The sequence below is a fragment of the Anastrepha ludens genome, chromosome 5 (genome assembly GCF_028408465.1).
Source record: "Anastrepha ludens isolate Willacy chromosome 5, idAnaLude1.1, whole genome shotgun sequence".
NCBI classification, from domain to species: domain Eukaryota; kingdom Metazoa; phylum Arthropoda; class Insecta; order Diptera; family Tephritidae; genus Anastrepha; species Anastrepha ludens.
In genome coordinates, this window is record NC_071501.1 from 112,162,052 (window position 1) to 112,181,814 (window position 19,763).

The following is a 19,763-nucleotide window of genomic DNA, read 5'->3' on the forward strand; positions in this document are numbered from 1 at the left end:
TGTAACCCACGAAGAGCCATTACACCCGCTCAAAGTCACTGTATGGTGTGCTGTTTTCGCTGGAGAAGTCATCGGACCTTTTTTCTTCGAAGACGTCGCGTGCCAAACGATTACTGTGAATGGTGAGCACTACAGAGCAATGATCAACGAGTTATTTTTGCCGCAACTTGATGAATTGGGATTGGAAAACATGTGGTTCCAACAGGGCGGTGCAACGGCACACACTGCACGTGCCAAAACCGATATGCTGAAGGATGCATTTCCCGGGCGTCTAATCTCCCGTTTTGGCGATTTGCACTGGCCAGCAAGATCGCCTGATTTGACCGCTCCAGACTTCCTTTTGTGGGGCTTTTTGAAGTCGCGGGTTTATGACAACAAGCCGCAGACTCTTGCAGCTTTTAAAGACAATATCCGTTAAGAATGTGAGGACCTATCACCGGAAGTTTTGGCCAAAGTGATGGAAAATGCCATACAAAGGGCTCAAATGGCAATCAACTGTGGCGGCGGCCATTTACATGGCACCATATTCTCGACTTGATGTAAAAAAATTAAAAGACCAAATAAAAGTAATCCACAAGAAGAATCAAAGTTTTTCATTTTTAAAATTATTTTTAAAATTTTCATTTTTAAATTACAGCCAAAAAACATCGCAAGGTTACTTTTGCGCCACCTGTAAGAAACCTGCCCTGTCAGGATTCGTACATACGCTCTGGCTATTCATTTTGCGACTATTTCGTAGATGACGAATGGTTGTTACATCCCATTTCTAAAGGCAGTTGCTGTTGTTGTTGTTGACATAATTCTTGGGGCATGTTGCCGAATTGGCAGTCCTTGGCTGGATTTTTATTCATCCGGCAATGTAGAAAACGAAAGTTAATCGCTGACCTTGTTTCGTACCAAGCCGGAATAACGAGGTCCGCAAGCTCATTGTTTGCTCTAATATCGCACTGAAAAAAGTTTGTGGTCACATTTGAGCCAAAAAAAAAAAAAACAAAGTGGTTCTTCTAATTTAGGAATTAACTTCGGAATTGAATGTATTGCAAAGGCTACAACTCTCGATTGCATCCGAATACTTCGACATTAGGCTCATTTGGGTTCCAGGTCACAGCGGCATAGAGGGAAACTGCTGGGCTGATGAGCTGGCTAGACAGGAAACTTTGGACACGGTTTCGTCGCGAAATGAGAGGATTGAGGTTCCCTTAAGAACCTATGGTCTACTCCTGGAAAGATGGGCCGCGAGTCAACTCAGCGAGCGCTGTGATAGTGCGCCCGGTCGCGAGATCCATCTGGCTACGAGTAGATCGGGGACGCTCGAGGGAACTCCTAAGGCTAACAAAGCCCTCGAAATTGGTGGGTATCCTTACCGGGCATTGCCCGTTAGGTGTACATGCGGTGAGACTTGAGGACGAGGGGGAATCATTTCTGCTCTCGTCTGGTAAAGATTTCGTTATCTGGGCTCTCATTTTTTCGTTAAGCCTGCGGACATAACGGGTTTAAATATCACACATCTGGTGAAGTTCTTCAGTAGCTTGTTGCGGAAAATTACGAACGTAAATCAGCCACCGTCGGCGTCGTCGTAAATGCATGGTCATCTTCCTCTAATCCCAAGGCTCCTTCTTCCTTCCCTTCTCCTCTCTCCTTTCCCATGTATGGTATCACAACGGGTGAATTTTGAATATTTGTCCAAGCGGGCCCCAAGCTAGGGCAGCCATTTAACCTAACCGAAAGGCTACAACATTTTGTTTACAGTTTTGTGCGGAATAGTGGAAAAGGGAAAATTGATACATTCTTCATTACTAAAGGGTCATTCAAAGAACGCGCCTAGGTGTTGTTTTAAAATAAAATATGGAACAATTTTAATGTTTTTTTTTTTTTTAAGTAAAGTCTATGTGAATAAGTCAACAACGATTTCTGAGCTGAAATATAACATTGGGTTCGAGATTGCTGAACTCCACACCGTAATTTTTGAGCGAGTCTTTGAAAAGTTTAATTCTCGTATGACAGCCTGTAGACGTTGTTGTTGTTGTTGTCGAGGTGGTTGAGTATTTGTACTAAATACCTACTGTTTTTATGCGGTTTTGAAATAGTGCGGTTTTTTTTTAAATTACAAAATGCATGTCGACCTATCGGGAATTTTACATATAAACAAGATTCTAAACCAGCTAAGCAAAAACTCATCACAGATTACATCAGAAATGCTAACCCTACAAGTATGGAACCGCCTGCATAACTATCTAGATCAGACGTGTACATTTCCTCAAGTGACGAAAGTGATTTTACGCCAAATCCTAAACGAACGCGCAACATGTGGGTATTGTCTGATTCTATTTCTGACGTAAATTTATTTTTCGATTCTGACGTTTCTTAAATAAAGATATAATTTTCAAAAATACAATTTTTTGTTTATGCGATTTTATTTAATTATTTCAGATTCATGCGGTCTATGGAACGTATCTATAGTTATAATATGGGACTAGTACCCTTTTTTATGCGATTTTATTACATTATTTCAGATTTATGCGGTTTTAGCACTTTTGAAACGTATCTATAGTTTTACTATAGAACTAGTAGCTTTTTTTATGCTGTTTCTTGCGGAACGTATCTACCGCATAAAAACAGAATCTACTGTAGTCTTAATTAGCGACCAGCGTCGTTTTATCACCACTATTTTCGTGTTATGTCTTTTTTTATTTTAAGTCAGATCTATTTCGCAAGAAAGGAAAAGGAAAGGTTTACCGAACGAGCAAAGTCTTGTTCTGGCCAAACCCGGACATTCGCATAAATAGTGGAAAATACTTTGTTTCACACCCTCCGCTTGACAGCTTCTGCAAATGGGATTGAAAGGAATGTTGAGCCTGGCTGCATGATCCCCTACCTTCCAGTGACCTGTAATACGTGAACTGTTTGAGCGAGAGTATCCTAACAGGTAGTTCGTCCTCTGGGTGTTGTACGACGGCCATGCTTTTCTTGTTGTAGTGCATGCAGTTAATTGCTTCCACCTTCTTTCATTTAAAGCATAGCAGTGTGACGCAATGTATGTTTTTATTTGTAGTGAATGGGGTGGCGACTGCAACCGCCTCTGTTATGTCTAGTGTCGAACCTTTTCTTGCTAGCCCGTCTGCTTTCTAATTACCCTTTATATTTCTGTGCCTGGGAACCCATATCAGAGTAATTTGAAGCCAATGACCAAGCAGTTCAGTTTGGATGAAATGGAGTTCGAATCTAAGGCCTTGATAGCTGCTTGACTGTCTGAAAAGATAGCTACTCTTTCACGAATTTCTTAGTAGTGTTTCAGTGATTCGCAAGCTTCCCTGATTGCTAGCCTGTAGACCTACTCATGGTGGACATTTTATGAAAAATTATATAATTTAAAATATAATAATTAATTGATAAGCGTCGTATTTTGAATGAAATTTTTATATGTTTTATTTTTACATATCAATTAAACAACGTCTAGGCGTGTCTGCTGAAATACCCTTTATTACTATTAAAGTGACAGGTCGAAATAAACCGCCAAAAAATATTTGTACTATTTATGGATCCAATAGAGTAACGATTGAAACAGAAAAGCAGTGCTTCCAGCAATTCCATTTTGGTTGCATGGATGTCGAAGGTGAGGCATCATCGTGAGGAAAGCCATCGAAAATGTGTATAAAACCATGTCTGAGATACTGGGTGTGCAACTAAGTTTTAAAGGATTTAAAACATATAGTAATACTAGTGTCAAATTGTACTGAGTATTTGTGTAACGAGTTTCATGTGAAAGCGTCATCATTAAGTGTCGCTTCTTAGTTTGTGTCATTTCGTCGAAGTGTAAACAAAAAATTTTTTTATACAAAGACTATGTAAGCTTTTGTGCCTATAAAACTTCATTCGCGGGAAGCATTGCTATTTTGCTTCCATCTGAAGAAAAGTGCAGCGGAAAGTTATTGGATGCTGTGTGAGGCTTACGGTGAGAATGCTCCATCAATTTCAACCTGCGAGTACTGGTTCCGACGATTCAAAAGTGGTGACTTTGACACAGCCGACAAGGAGCGCGAAGGAAGGCCACCAACTTTTGAAGAAGCCGAATTGGAGACAATTTTGGACGAAGACCCGTGTCAAACCCAAGAAGAACTTGCGACACCGTCAAGCGTGACTCATCAAGCCATTTCATTTCCGATCAATTGCGGAAAAACGTCCGGAATTTGAAACCAGACATGAGACATTGATCTTTCATCATGACAATGCTCGGCCGCATGTCGCACAAGTGGTCAAAACCTATCTCGATGGTAGCTGATTTGAAGTTCTACCCCACCCGCCTTATAGCCCAGGTCTTGCACCATCAGATTACCATTTGTTCCGGTCGATGCAGAATGCCCTTACGGGAGTGCGTTTCACTTCGGTTGAAGGTATCCAAAATTGGCTTGATGAGTTCTTCGCCTCCAAAAGCGAGCAGTTTTATTGGGACGGAATCCATGCACTACCAGAGAAGTGGGGAAAAGTTATAGCTAGTGATGGACAGTATTTTGGATAAAATAGGTTGTACCAATTTTTAACAATAAATTTTTGAAATCGAAAAAAAAAACCTTTAAAACTTAGTTGCACACCTTTCAATTCGGTCTACTTAAGAAAACAAATTCTCACCTCATTCCGAAAGGCAGTAAAGGTTTGTCAATTTCATTGTCAAAAAGGGTTATCTCGGTCTCGTGAAAAATTATTGAGGACACTCCATATCAAATGTTTACTGGGCTTCTGCTAACACGCAATATTGTTTGAATTGATTTGAACAAAATAAATCAAGTTTGGGATGTCGACGAATACGACACAGTTGAGAGACTCCTACGGTTCTTTATTGAAAAACTAAATTTTTGCCACCAAATACTACAAATTAAATGATTTACATTGAAACAGATTTACTTCCGCAATATCTACATACACTGCGCGGACAAATGCACTTTGTCTTGCGGGGTTTTATCTTGCCGAATTACAGGCCTTCGCGCATCATTGCTGAGGAGATGTACTCGGCGGCGCTCATTGAGTAAAAATGCGGAAGGATATCTCGCTAATATTAAATATGGAACCTCTCAATGCTTTTACTTCTGAGTCCTTGTATGCATTTATACCTTCGTGATTGTCTAAGATCCTAAGAATAAAAAACATTTTCGGACTCTGCTGTTAACTAAGAATCACTCGATTTGTATGCTGACTTAGCACTTAGAGATATTCAATATTTCAGTGATGATTTTTCTGCCTACGCTATTAGCTTCATTTTTCGTGCTAGGGGAAGTCTTTTTAACCTAATTACGAGACTTTTTAAGAATGTACTTCCTATTGCTTATACAGTTTGTATCTTGGGTGCCCTGAAAAATTCTAACTCGCCATAGGCAACTGCCTTATTTAGAGCATTTTTATGAAAAGACATGAGATTTATTTAATATTATAAATATCTTAAATATGGGTGGGATTGCTGAGCTTTGGATAAATACGAGGCATGTTTTCAAAGTAAGTACCGTTTTGACATAAAAAACAACAAGTAAATGTTTTCCCAAAATAATTTATTCACTTGAAAGGCCATACTTCACTCTACTTTTCTACTTTTCTACATAATTCCCATCACTATTGAGGCATTTATCGTAACTTGGGACCAGCTTTTTATGCCATCGTCAAAGAAGATTGCTGCCTGATTAGACAACCAGTGCTTCACACTTTTTGTCTTTTGTTTTTGTGCTCATCAGTCAACATGTTTGGCTCCCAGTGTGAACACAATTTCCGATAATTTAAACGTTCGAACACAATTTCGTAAAGAACACTTCTTGATATAGCAGGAAACTTTTCAGCTAAGGACGAAATTCTGAATCGTCTGTTCTCCTTCACTTTACAGTGAACTTTTTGAATCACTTCATCGGTAATGACTGGAGGTCTCCCACTTCGTTCCTCATCATGAATGTTTGTGCGGCCATCTTTAAAGGCCCTAACCCATTTCCGCACCATTCCATCACTCATAATGTTTTCATCATACACTTCACTGATTTCGTGATGAATGTCAACTGATTTGAAGTCTTGAGGACAGAGAAACTGTATTACAGCACGCATTTCAAAATCGGCGGGATTCTCAATAGGTGGAGGCATTTTAAAATCACACAAACAGATGTTGACTCTATCCGATGGTTCCGTAATGGCGTCTGTGGCTTCCCAACAGATGTAGCTACCGACGCGCTGCGCTAAACGGCGACCGCAGCGCTGTGGCGGCGTAATTTAAAAACGGTACTTACTTTGAAAACACGCCTCGCATTTATCAAAAAATTACAAAAAAAAAAAAACACTTTCCAACTTTTTATTCAGAATTTTTAGAGAATATTGGGAATGCAGTTGTAAGCCCATTCAATATTAGATAGTGCAAGAAAGTGCGAGTTTCAAAGTTTCAAAATTCACTGAGATGCAAGACTTTGTACTTTATGGTGATGGTGCTGGTGGTCGAGGTGTTCTTTGAGTGACACAGCACAGATCCAATTAGCACTAAAGATGCTGTTTTGACACGCCACTTGTAGAACCTCTGCCTCAAATCTAGATGCTTTGATTATGAATCTGCCTATGGCGTCTATTTTCTTTTCTGTAATTTCGTTCAAGTTAATCAACGAGAACTCCCCCAGCATTCTATGTCGTAGAGCACACAGCCTTGGGGACAGATATTGAAAGACTGTTATTTCCTTAGATTCTTCTTGAAGGCAGCTTCTGCATCTATCGTTGTACAGCCACTCCATCTTCTTGCCATGGTCTCCAATAGGCCAATGGCCGGTTATTGCTGACGTAATTCTAAAGTTCTGAATTTGTTTAGATATTTTGCAGGTATCCGTGGTAGTTCATCTGCCGACGGCCTGCTTCTGGAATAGCGAGAAGATCTGCTTTTAGTGCACTTCATAGGGACATCCTTTTTCTACCGCTTCGGATTCGTTATAGGATGCCCCCTGCCTTGCCAGAGAAAGCTGGTGATTCTCATTTCCTTCTACGTTCCTATGGCCAGGTACCCAGATGAGAGCGATGCCGGTCGTGCGCGCTAAATATTAATATTCATCTTTTGCATTTTCTGATGATTTTTAATTATAGGTGACTTTGAAGATAAGTTGGTTGCTTGACTAACTGAAAAAATACATACTTTCGATAGTTGTTGTGGATGGTTTTTAATTATCCTGCCAGCTTCCCTTTTCCCGAGAACTTCTAATTTTGTGAGCGCAAGTTTATATGATGGCGCACCTCGAGACAGTGCAACAAAGCGAAGCCTCATAGACAGAGAAGATGAGCCCACAGTGGACCCAGACGTGCGTGAACAGAACCGGTCCCTTATGGATGCCCTTCTGAGCCCTCCCGAAGTAATGCAGAAAGCAGTTCCGAGATGGGAGTCTTCCCGAAAGAAGAGGAGGGTTGTTTTAGTGGTCACAGCACTCAATTACGAAGGCATTTTGAACCCCACCTCACACTCCAAAAAACGAAAAGAAAATGGCGCTCAACGTGTTAAATTGCCGCCTATTTAACTTTACACTTTTCTTTGTTCAAATTTCGCGCAATTACATCGTTCTGCACCGACAAAGGCTAATCGAAGGGTATTTGCCTCAAATATTATTACGAAATTCTACATTAAACATTCAGGCAGCATCAAATTTCCGCGAACAATTGTCAAGAAGGCGAGACGGAGGTGGCAATAACTTTATACTTGACTGCATCGCATGACTACAATTTCCGCTTACAATTCTCGTCAATATTTAGCAAGAAATTAAAAGAAGAAAAATTCAAATTAAAACTCAAAAATGAGAGAACAAAAAAAGAAAAAAGAAACGCCAAACGAAAGCGTAGATGCAAAAAGCAACAACTCTGGTGGAGTTAACAAAAGGAAAATACCAACGCATGAATAATAAAAACTTACACAAATTTACAAATTTGCGCATCAAATCACTCAAAAGTGTAGCGCACAAAGTCATTGCAGTATCTGTAGGAGGAGCTCTAGTTCCAACTAGACAACAACATCCTTTTTCAACCTTTCATACTCGCCGCTGATGCGACAAACTCGATGCGTTTCGGCGACTATCAACTAAAAGATGGCAGAGGAAAAACATGCACGTACTTACCTTCAAACTTTTCATACGCAGCGAAGCTTAACTTTTCAGGCACATAAGATAAACGCCGACAGCCGCTGATGTACTCCAAATGCCCAGCTACGCCTGCGGTGCTCGCACTTCCGTTGGCATTGGCGTTAATAGTGTTGGCTGCTGTTGCTGCTGCCTTCTCAGCCGTGAATGTAGCAACTTTTTTCAGCACATTATTGCTAAGCGTAGTTGCTGGTGTGGCGGGTGTCAAAGGTGTTGCTGCTGTAATGGCATTGGTGGCTGATTCCGGGGATAAAGTAGTGGGCGTTAATGCAGCAACTTCCGATGCCGATGCTGTCGTTGCCGTTGTTGTACTGGCGTGTGGGGTAGCGAGGGTGGAGGTTTCCCGTTTCAAATTCGTTGCTGGCGGAGGCGTGGAGGGAGGTGCTGGCGTTGGCTGTTGAGACTGAACAGGTGTTTGTGATGATTTAAACGAAATTATAACGGTTGATTGAGTTTCTGTTAAAGGCGGCGACTGTTTGCTGTTCAAGGTGCCGGCATCTGGCGAAGGTGGCGTGCAAAGAAACAGGAAAAAGGAAAAGAAGTATATTTATTTATTTTATTATTTTTTTTTAGTTTTTTTTTTTGGAACAAAATGAGACGAACTTATTTTCTTGTAATTGTTTGTGCTGCCTCCTACGGCAGGCGGCGATGAGCCGGAAAAAGGGAATTAAAGCAAAAAAAAAAAAATAATAATAATAATGGAATCCAGTAAAAAAGCAAGTAAAACGAAAAAGATGGATACGCAATGAAGCTCACCAATAAACACAATAAAAGGATAATAAAATAAATAACCTCGGCAAATACCGCCCAAATGCGTGCTATACATTTTTTTCTCTAACAGCTTTGCATTTTTTTTCACTCACTTATCAACCTGGCGCTCCTTGCGTGGCCATTGAGGGCTTGAAGCATTGGGTTTCTGCATGCATTTTTACTGGAAAATTTTGATGTTTTTTGTAATTTAATGTTTACTTTCATCATTAATTTTACAATTTTTTTCATATTTAACTAAAAGGCGCTTCCGCTCGAGCGTTGCTTATAAAATAACTTGATTTAATTAGAATTTAAAAAAATAATCTATTAAAATTAAAACAAAAGCAATAAACATTTTTAGAGCCAATAAATGAGCGGGTGTATTTTAGGAAAACGGCTTAAAATAATAGCTTGCGCAATAATGTTTGGTAAATTATCTGTTTATGAAGATGGTGGTGATGAAGGTGTAAAAAACACTCATTAAATTGCATACCTTTCTCGTTTGGGCTAAAAGGTCATAATGAGCGGACAAAGCTTTTGTTTGGAAAGTTCAAGAATTTTCATACAAATACATGCATACACACACATAAAGCGCCATTAATTGATACAGCGTCAACTTGTCTAAAAAAAGGATACATATCCCGTCAATTAAAATAGAAAATAGCTTTGTTGGCCGCTATAAAACCAACTCTTTTACACATTTTTTTTTATTTCTTGCAAAAATAACGGGCACAGGTGTTTTAAAAAATACTTTGCAAATACTTTTTAGCTTAATAAATACGAGCTTGATGGCGGTAGTAGCTTAACGGGCTTTGGGTGGTTTGAGTTTTGAAATATCTTTATAGCCGAATTAGAAAAAAAACGGAAAAACAAAGCCTTCAGGACTTTCGAATCAAGCAAATCTGAGATCGATCATTTATATTTTCTGAAGTTGAGAAGAGAATTTAATAGCTTTCACAACTTTTTGTTTAAACAGGACATGCTTTCGGTATAAACGAAACTAAAATATAGTCTCAAAAGTTTTTGGTATTTCATTAACTCCAGAAGAAAAACCAATGGTTTTCCAACCAGTTTGCGCACATGACTTACTTACAAGTTTCTTTCAGAAAGTGTCTGAAAAGTATGACTCCTAATCAGTTTCAGCCTTAACCTCTCCATCTTTAGAAACTATAAGAAGTTTTGAAATTTGCATGGCTGATGTGCAGCTTGCAATTCTAAAATATCGGTCAGTCCATAAGTTCGTGCGTTTTTTTAAAGTGGCTTTAAAATTGATAAAAAAGATGTTTAAGGTATTTATTAATCAATAATTTATTTTCGTTCATTATTTACAATGTCTTCCCAACATTTAAGCAAAGTTTTAATTCCCTGCTCAAAAAATTGTTTGTCCTTGGAGCCAAAATACGCTCCGACATCCCTTTTTATAGCTTATTTTGACGAGTAGTTCTTGTTACTCATATGGGATTGAAGTCCACGGAAAAGGTGATAATCACAAGGTGCAATATCCGGAAAGTATGGTGGATGCGGCATTAGCTCCCATCCGAGATCGTTCAGCTTGCCTAATGTTTGCCTTACGGTGTGAGGTCTTGCGTTTTCGTGGTGAAACAAAACTTTGCATCTATTCACTAAAGACGGCCGATTTTTGATAAGTGCCTCATTCCGGATTGATAGCTTTGGTTCCAGAAGTTCATAATTAACAATACCGCCCATATCCGACCAAATAGACAGGAGAATCTTCTTGGGCTGAAGGCCATCTCTAGGGGTCGGTTCTGGTATTTCATCTTTGTCTAACCATTGGTGTTTGCGAACAGGAATATTGTAAAGGACCCATTTTTCACCAGTAACGATACGGTTAAAAAAACTTTCATATTCAAGCCGTTGCAGCAGCTGAGAACACACATCCACTCTCTGCTGATGGTTGGCGACGGAAAGTCAATGCGGAACCCAGCTTCTTCCCTGCTTTGAAACCTTTCCCAACTGAACCAGGTGCCTGTGAACTGCTCCATGCGATGAATTTAACCTCTGAGCTATCATGTCGACTGTCAAATTTGACTCAGCTTCCACGAGTTCGAGTAAGGCGTCGGAGTTAAAGACTTCAGGACGACCAGCGCGCGGGGCCTCCTCCACGTCGCAGTCACCACATCGGAATTTTGAAAACCACTTTTGCGCAGTCCTTACACTCACGGTATTCTCTACGTGAATTTCTGCAGCAGCAGTTGTTGCATTTTTACCAGTTTTATAAAAAAAATACAAAATATGCCTCTTATACGCGTTCGAAGACTCCATTTTATTTTTTAACAACACGTACTTCTATCCGCGATTAAAATCGATTGTTGAATGCACAATATATCAAAGAAAATGTAAATGGTTCCGTTATATTCCGCGAATAATTTTTTGTATGCAAAAACCGTCCAAAAGTGAAATTATGGGTAAAATACGCACGAACTTATGGACTGACCTGATAAGTCCAGTACTAAAACAGAGAGTGAAGGCTTTTCTTCACAGATATTTAAGACTGGTTGTGATTCCGTTTCTCATCACTTGACTCTATCAATCCAGAAATGTGTACATAATGGGATTTTTATAGATTCGTGGAAACGCTGCTCGTTGGAACCTATCTACAAATCGGGTAACCGGACTGATGTCTGCAACTACGGACCTGTTGTTAAGCAATGTACTATAGCAAAAATATTCGATTAAATTATTCATGCAACTGCGAGATAGCACGGAAGCTTGGAATTGCACGTTCATTGGTTTCTCGTGCAATCAAACGATTTAAGGAGCTTGGTAATGAAGGTGACCGTCCTGGAAGCGGAAGAAAACGAACTGTTAACACTTCCAACAACCGAAAAATCATCACAAAAAAAGTTCAACGAAATTCTATGGTCTCGATGAGGAAAGTTGCTCGTGAGACAGGCATCAGTTCGCCTTATAGCAAAAAAAGAACTTGGACTTAAGCCTTATAAACTACAAAAATACCAGCTGCTGACGGATGAAAGCAAGAAAGTAAGACTCGAAAGATGTCGCTCGCTCCAACGTCGGGCTGGGAAAAAATCGTCTTTACGGATGAGAAGCTGTTTACCGTTGAACAAGCTCACAATCATCAAAACGACACAAATTGGTCTACAGAAGCCCCTGCACCTTCGTCCATTGTTGAACATTGCCAAAAACCAAACCCAAGAGTGGTGCAAAGCCAATTTCCCCTCTTTCATTACTTCCCAAGAATGACCACCCTACTCACCGGATCTGAATCCGGTAGATTACGGCGTATGGTTGATTTTGGAAGCAAGGGTCTGTGCAAAACGCCACAAAACTTTGGAGTCCCTGAAGCAAGCGTTGCATCGAGAGTGCGATCGCATAACGGTAGACGAACTACGGCCTATAGCTCAAAATTTTTTGAAACGTTTGAGCTTGAGCATTGTGTATTCGTGCTTAAGGTGGCCACTTCGAAACTGGCTGAATATAATATAATGTTACTCAAACATTGTCTATTAAAATTTCACAATTTGTTTTGAGTTACTATTAATGATAAATTTTTTTCATTAAAAAATGTTGCATACACTTATTTTTTGTCACCCTGTAATAAATGCATTTAATAACCATGTCCAGGTAGATGTTATATATACATACTTCACGAAGGCGTTTGCCAAATTGATCACTCAATTCTTTTGTAGAAGCTCAAACATTATGACATCAGGGGAATTCTCTTAGAATTCTTCTAAATAACAGAAAATTATTTGTAAAAGTCGGTTCTATTGTCTCTAAAACTTGAGTTAAGGCTTATTCGGGTATTCCGCAAGAAACACACAGTGGCCCATTGTTATTTATAAATGACTTACCGACTCATATAAAGTTTGCCAACTGCCTAATGTTTGTGGGTGATGAAAAACTTCTACCTGAACGCAAACGCAAACCATCTGACAGCAATAATTTGCAAATCAGATATATGTGTGTTCGAGTAGTGGTGTACAATAAACCATTTATATTGCAATGTAGAAAAATGTATTATGATAACATGGGGAAATCAAACGTTTATATATTTAATTACAAATTAAATCAAATTTTACTAAATCGCCGTTACGAAATGAAAGATTTAAGTGGTATTTTTGACGTTAACTTATCATTCTCCAATCGTATTCGGTTTCAATGTCTCCAAAGCATTCGCAGTGATCGGTTTTATTGAAAGAAACACTAATAATTACAAAGGCCCTCAGATGTTGAAGTCGCTTTATATTGCCTTAGGGAGAAGTCGCCTAGAATATTGCTCTTTAATATGGAAAGCCATTCTAAAAAAATTGAAAAAGCGCAACAAATTTTTGTCGAAGTAGCTTTGTAAATTGACTGTTCAAATGGACCTCCCCATCATATCAGGAGACGGAAATAGTTAGGCCTACAGTCATTGTCTGATAGAAGAATCTACTTCTCATTAATTTTTGTTTATACTGTTATCAATGGTATCATTAGTTGCCATATCATAGATTTTAATGTTAATATTAAGAAATTTAAAACTAAAATTTAATTAAGTATATTAGTCTGTAAGACATCGCTCTGTAGACTGAAATAAATAAATAGGAAGCAAATGATTTTTTCAATGTGATTTCTTTCATTTCAAAGTACAATCTGTTTGATTACTTATGGAACACTGCTTCATTCAAATAGCTTCCAAAGCTGGTATTGCCTTAGCCGATACGATGAACCTAATTTTTCAGCACATTTTTGTCGGTATGGGGCTGTGTTTGACAGATTGCTGCCCTAATTTCCTTTTTGAGAGTTCACAATCGTTGCTGTCTGATTCGTATAAAACTTATCTTTAACTCCCCGTTGGACACCTTTTTTAAAACCTTGGGTTGGGTACCCGGTCTGGCAGTTTTTTGTCATGTTCGAGGTTCCTTTCTAAAAGGTTATATCCATAAATCGATAGAAAATTAAATTTTAAGAAGCTATCTGTAAGCTCAAGTCGTTAGTTAAAAAATAAATATTTTAAATTCTCGTCCGTAGTCGAAAAAGGTTTGGCCAGACCCGAGTGCCCACCGGAGAATTAATCGTTTCACACAAATTGTATAGTTTACTAATCTAATAGCTTTGATGCGGGGTAGCGCGGTGGCCAATGCACAAATGCAGCCGCTTTTCTTCTAACGAGATTAGAAGGTAATCTTTTTGCAGTTTCAGAAGGTAATTCACCGTTTTGCAAGTAAATTTTTCATATTTCTCAGCGTTCTTCAAGCCTAAAGCGACCCATTTCGTTAACCGAAGATAGTTCAAATTTCAAAGATCAGATGGGCCACATTCTCTTTGGTAGCTAACGTAGATTTTGAAAGGTTTCCCATATTTGAACACTAACGGGTTCAAAATTGACTGCGGTGTTTAGGTAGATGTTTATTCCGAGGAACTTTACGTAAATCACTAAGTTTGGGAGACTACACGCGCCTCTTTTAAACACAAGTGTTTGATATTTTCGAAGCTTGTAGGATCTAATCAAATGAGGGCACGAACAATATTTGAGATCTATGTTTTGAGATCTAGAAATTATTTATTAGTAACATTCTCTGCTGTAACTCAATCATAGCTGGTAAATCTTTCAGTCATATAACTTAAGAACTCGTGAAATTTTTAATAATTGGTCGATGATAATTAGACATAAATATAAAATGCACAAAAATTAAAAAAAAATTATAAGGAAAATGAAAAAAAACATTCAAAAAAGAAGAGAACATAAAATGAAAGCAAAAGCTTCTCCAACTTAAAGGAAACTCTTAATTTGGTCAGGCTTCATAATTGTATATTAAATGATTAGTAAAATTTTAACATCTTATAAAAACTCAAGCAAACTTTCATATTTTGAAAAAAATAACTAAAAAAGGTAAATAGATAATTAAAAAATAAAGAATTAAAAAATGTAAAGAGATATGCAAATAAAAAAAGAAAAAAAAAAAAAATATATATAATAATAATAATAAAAAAATAAATAAATCAAAGAACCAAAAATATTAGAAAAAGTTAAATAAAAAATGAAAAAAAAGAAAACTTCTCTGTAAAGTTCGCGTGTAATCTTATTTCACATGTAAAGCAATGCCTCTTTAGTCAAAATTTAGCTTTATACAAAATATATCAACTTACTTATTTAATTTTATACAAACCACCTATCCGAAAATTTGATGGTAGCTTGACTACATAATAAAACAATGCATATGTAAGAGAACTGATCCTAAGAAGTCGCCAGGATACGACCTAATAACTGGAAAATTTTTAAGAGAACTCCCAGGGAAGGGGCTTATCTATATAAGGAACTTGTTCAATCAAATCTTGAACTTGAAATATTTCCCAAAAGTATGGAAAATTGCTCAAATAATCGCAATACCAAAACCATTCAAAGATCCTACGCAAGTAACTTCGTTCAGACCTATAAGTGTACTGCCAGTATTGTCAAAAATTTTTGAAAAGTTGCTTTTTGACAGAATCGATCCCATTATACAATACAAAAGGACAAAATAAAACCTTGTCACCAATTCGGATTCAGGCAAAAACATTTCACCATCCAACAATTTCACACGTTACAAACAAAATTTTTAAAGACATCGATAAAAAACGAACGTGCGAAGCAGTATATCTCGACGTAGCCAAAGCTTTTGACACAGTATGGCACGCAGGACTTTTACCAACAGACGACTACAAATTAATGAAAAGCTATATAACTGGAAGATAATTTTATGTAAAATTCGAAGATGAGTATTCTGATATACTAACAATAGAATCAGGTGTACCGCAAGGTTATGTCCTTGGGCCGCTTCTCTACCTTTTTTATACAGCTGATATCCCTACACCGGCAACGAAGAACTCTCTAATAGCAAAATTTGCAGACGACACTGTCTTGGTAGCATCAGACAAAGATCCAAGGACGGCGGCTTATAAACTTCAGAAATTACTTGACAACACCATTAATTAATTATTAAACTAATTAAATTCAAATAAACGAAGATAAAACCACCCACAAGAAAAAAAAAAAACAATACACTCCAATATTCATCACTACATATTATAAAACGAAGTCGCTTTTTCTGTCCCTATGTCCCCTTATACGCTTAAATCTTTAAAACTACGCAACGGATTTTGATGCGGTTTTTTTTTAAAGATAGATTGATTGAAGAGGAAGGTTTACATCTATATAATGTGAAGAAATATATAAAGGGGGCGTGGCAATCGGTCAAAATGTGGCAAAAAAACATAATTTTTTTGTTTTCACGGCCATAAATCATAAACGAATCAACCAATTAAAATGAAACTTTCTTGAAGTTTAACTTTGAAATATTTACTTTCGTTCTGCATCAAAAAAAGTAATTGATTTATTTGTTATTTAACCAAAATTGTTTAAACAAAAGCAGCTCTTTTTCCAAAAAAGCTGTTTGTGTGTGTGTTCGCTGTCAACCGAATGAAGCAACAGGCGTTAAGCGAGAATCTCACCACACCTCATTAATGTTGAATTACATCGTATGGTGACGTATGTATGTATGTATTTACGAATCGCTCGCATTCTTTCATTTCGGACATATGTACTTATGTATCTATGTATGTACTGAATTCCATGTAATTATATGTATATACATACAATTTTACAGCGAAATAAAACGCTATTTTCAGGTTCTATATTAGTAAATCGCACATAATTAAAATACAGTTTTTGAATAGTTTTTATTGATTCGGAGCGCGTTTAGTTTGCTATCGATTCCATACAATAACATTTTTTGTCATTTACTTTTTACGACAACTAATAGCTTATTTTCGAAGCGATTTCAACAAATGGGTACAACATTAATCCTTATCCAATTAAATACCTTAAATACATTGTTGTTTTCATATAGATCTATGTATATGGCTCTTTACAGCATATAATTAAAAACAATATTTTTCAAGATATTACAACAGTAATTAGTAATTGAGATCTACCGGAAAAATTGCGTTAGCTGTTGCGTCATCCGGCATTGCCGCTACTCTTTTGGAAAGAGTCTTTTGGAAAGAGGCCGAACCACACACTCTACAATGAAGCACCCGCTGAAAATCGCCACCGATGATGATAACAGCGTCTGTAGTGTTTCTAGACAGAGCAATACAGGAAAATTGATGCGTGACTGCTCATTAATAGTCTGGGACGAAGCTACCATGTCAAACAAGACGTCTGTGGAAGCACTGGATAGGACAATGCGCGATTTGCGCAACAAAAATGCACCTATGGGAGGATGTACAATTCTGTTCTCAGGAGATTTCCGTCAAATCCTACCAGTTGTGATTCGAGGAACACGTGCTGACGAAATAAATGCTTCGCTAAAAAGATCCCACCTTTAGTCGTATGTCAATAAATTAGAGCTTAAAACTAATATGAGGATTTCGTCATCTTCACGTGAGAACAGGCTATTTCCAGAGATGCTGCTAAAAGTTTGCAATGGAGAATTAACACAAAGTGAGGGAAGGATTAACCTAGAAAACCTTTGTGTTTTGATAGACAACATCCAAGAGTTAGTCAACAATGTCTATCCAGACATTGATAACATAAGTTATAAGACAATATCTTGGTTTAAAGAAAGAGCTATTCTGTCACCAACTAACGAACAAGTAGATAAAGTAAATAACTTGATTATTTCAAAGATTGATGCGCCGACGAAAATATACTACTCGGTCGATATTGTTCTCGATTTGGAAGAAGCTGTTCAATTTCCTACAGAATTTCTAAATTCTTTGAAACCGTCTGGACTCCCTCCTCACAAAATGGAGCTGAAAATAGGTTGTCCTGTTATTTTATTAAGAAACCTAAGTCCACCTAAACTTTGCAATGGCACGCGTTTGATTGTAAAATCACTGAAAACTTTCATAATAGAGTGCACAATACTCACAGGATGTGGTACCGGAGAAGATGTATTGATTCCCCGAATCCCTCTGATACCATCGGATCTACCATTCCAATTTAAACGCTTACAGTTTCCGGTAAAGACATCTTTTGCAATGACCATTAATAAATCTCAGGGTCAAACCTTCAACGTTGCAGGCTTAGATTTGAGTGTTGACTGTTTTTCACATGGCCAACTGTATGTCGCTCTTTCAAGAGTAACCTCTAGAGAAAACATGTTTGTATTGTCTAATGACAAGAAGGCTATGAACGTTGTATATAAAGACATTCTGTAATATAGTAATTGTTGTAAAAATAAAATAAACACATATGTAAAAATGCAAAAAGTTAATATGCAAAAATGTAGGGTATGAATTTAGATATCCCAAAAATACCAGGAAATCTTCATGCTATAAAGAAAGGGGAATTGGTTTACTCCAAATTTAACGCGTGCGGGCCACGGGCAATAATGAATAAGCCAAAACTACTGGATCGATTTTAATCATTTTTTCAGTGAGTGACATAGGGTATATATTTTATACCCGTGCGAAGCTGGGCGGGTTGCTAGTTAAGAATAAACAAATCCACCATGAAAGGCAAAATACTTGGGTATGATTATAGACAATAAACTTAACTGAAAGTTACACATTGGACAAAAACTACGCGAAATCAAGACTAGGTTTAAACAACTTTTTTGGCTTTTGGGAAAAAATTCAACGCTCTCACTAGAAAATAAGTTACTAATATACAAAGTAATTATAACACCAATATGGAAATATTGCTCAGAGCTTTGGGGAACTGCGATCAGTAGAAATATACAAATTATACAACTAACGCAAAATAAGATACTTCGTATAATATCAAAAACAGAATGGTATATACTAAATGATAATATCCATGTAGAACTTAAAGTAAAAACAATCCATGAAGAAATACGCAACAACAGCTTAAGATACACAAATCGACTACTAGAACATTCTAACAGGGGAATTCGGCAACTTCCATTAAAAGAGGAAACCGAGGCGAGGAGACTTAAGCGCCAACTGACCTGAGATTTAAATTGTCTCACAATTTTATGAATAAGAATGAATAAATAATTTTTTAAATCAATGTATATATGTAGTGGTATTGGCTTCTAAATGCTGTTGAAACCCAAAGAGAAAGAAAAAATTGTAAATATTTTAAGTTGAAATAGAAACAATAATAAAGGGTAAAAAAAATATTATTTACTTGCGCACTTCATATTCACAAAAAAAAAACAGATCGTTAGAATGACAAAAAAATTGTGAAGTAGGGTTACCATAATAATTGAAATATCTCACGTACACCTGTGCTCAAAAAAATAGACCCGCGACGAATTACCAAGTTTTAAATTTTTGTTTTTATTGTTTTTATTTAATTTTCTTCTGATATGTTTTTACTAAAGTGCAGTGTATTCCACAACAAAAACCATATAACTCAAAGCGCCAAATTAACAAATTAAAAAAAAAATACATCAAAATTTTCAACTTTTTATTCAGAGTTTTTAGAAAAAACTAACTTTCACATCTAAAGGCCTTTCACTATCAGCAACCGTCCGGTTGCCGAGGCAAATGGAGATAAAGGAAAGGATGATGCTGATGATGAGCGCAACTATAAAATATCAAATCAATTTAAAAAAAAAAAAAAAATCCGCTAGATGGTGCAGGAGTAGACATATCTACAAAAATCGTACTTATGGCCGGATTTAATTCGGAATTTCAGTTGGGTATTTAATAAATTATGTATTTGCACAATATTAACCTACTAAGTGGCATTGTCATATTAAAAATACTAAAATAAATATCTACATTCTGGAATTGAAGCACTACCGCTGCGATCGAGAGTGAGTTAATACAATTTTGTTTGGCTACGTATTAGGAAAGTGGGAATATACAGTCTGTGTCAGAAAACAGGAACCGCGATTATTCATGAAGCATAAAAGATATATAATAATTCTAATTTTTTTTTACATGAAAGCAAGCCGTTGTCGAATATAG

The 19,763-nt window shown here is 37.2% G+C and overlaps 1 protein-coding gene across 7 annotated transcripts in view; it reads right to left on the reverse strand.

Moving 5' to 3' along the window:
* Positions 1 to 19,763, reverse strand: part of LOC128865155 (protein cappuccino) — a 162,347-nt gene that overhangs the window by 37,956 nt on the left and 104,628 nt on the right. For all 7 annotated transcript variants that reach the window (XM_054105213.1, XM_054105212.1, XM_054105214.1 and 4 more), the window contains one exon: positions 8,103 to 8,621. In XM_054105213.1, the coding sequence (XP_053961188.1) occupies positions 8,103 to 8,621 (519 nt within the window). The remainder of the gene's footprint in view (positions 1 to 8,102; positions 8,622 to 19,763) is intronic.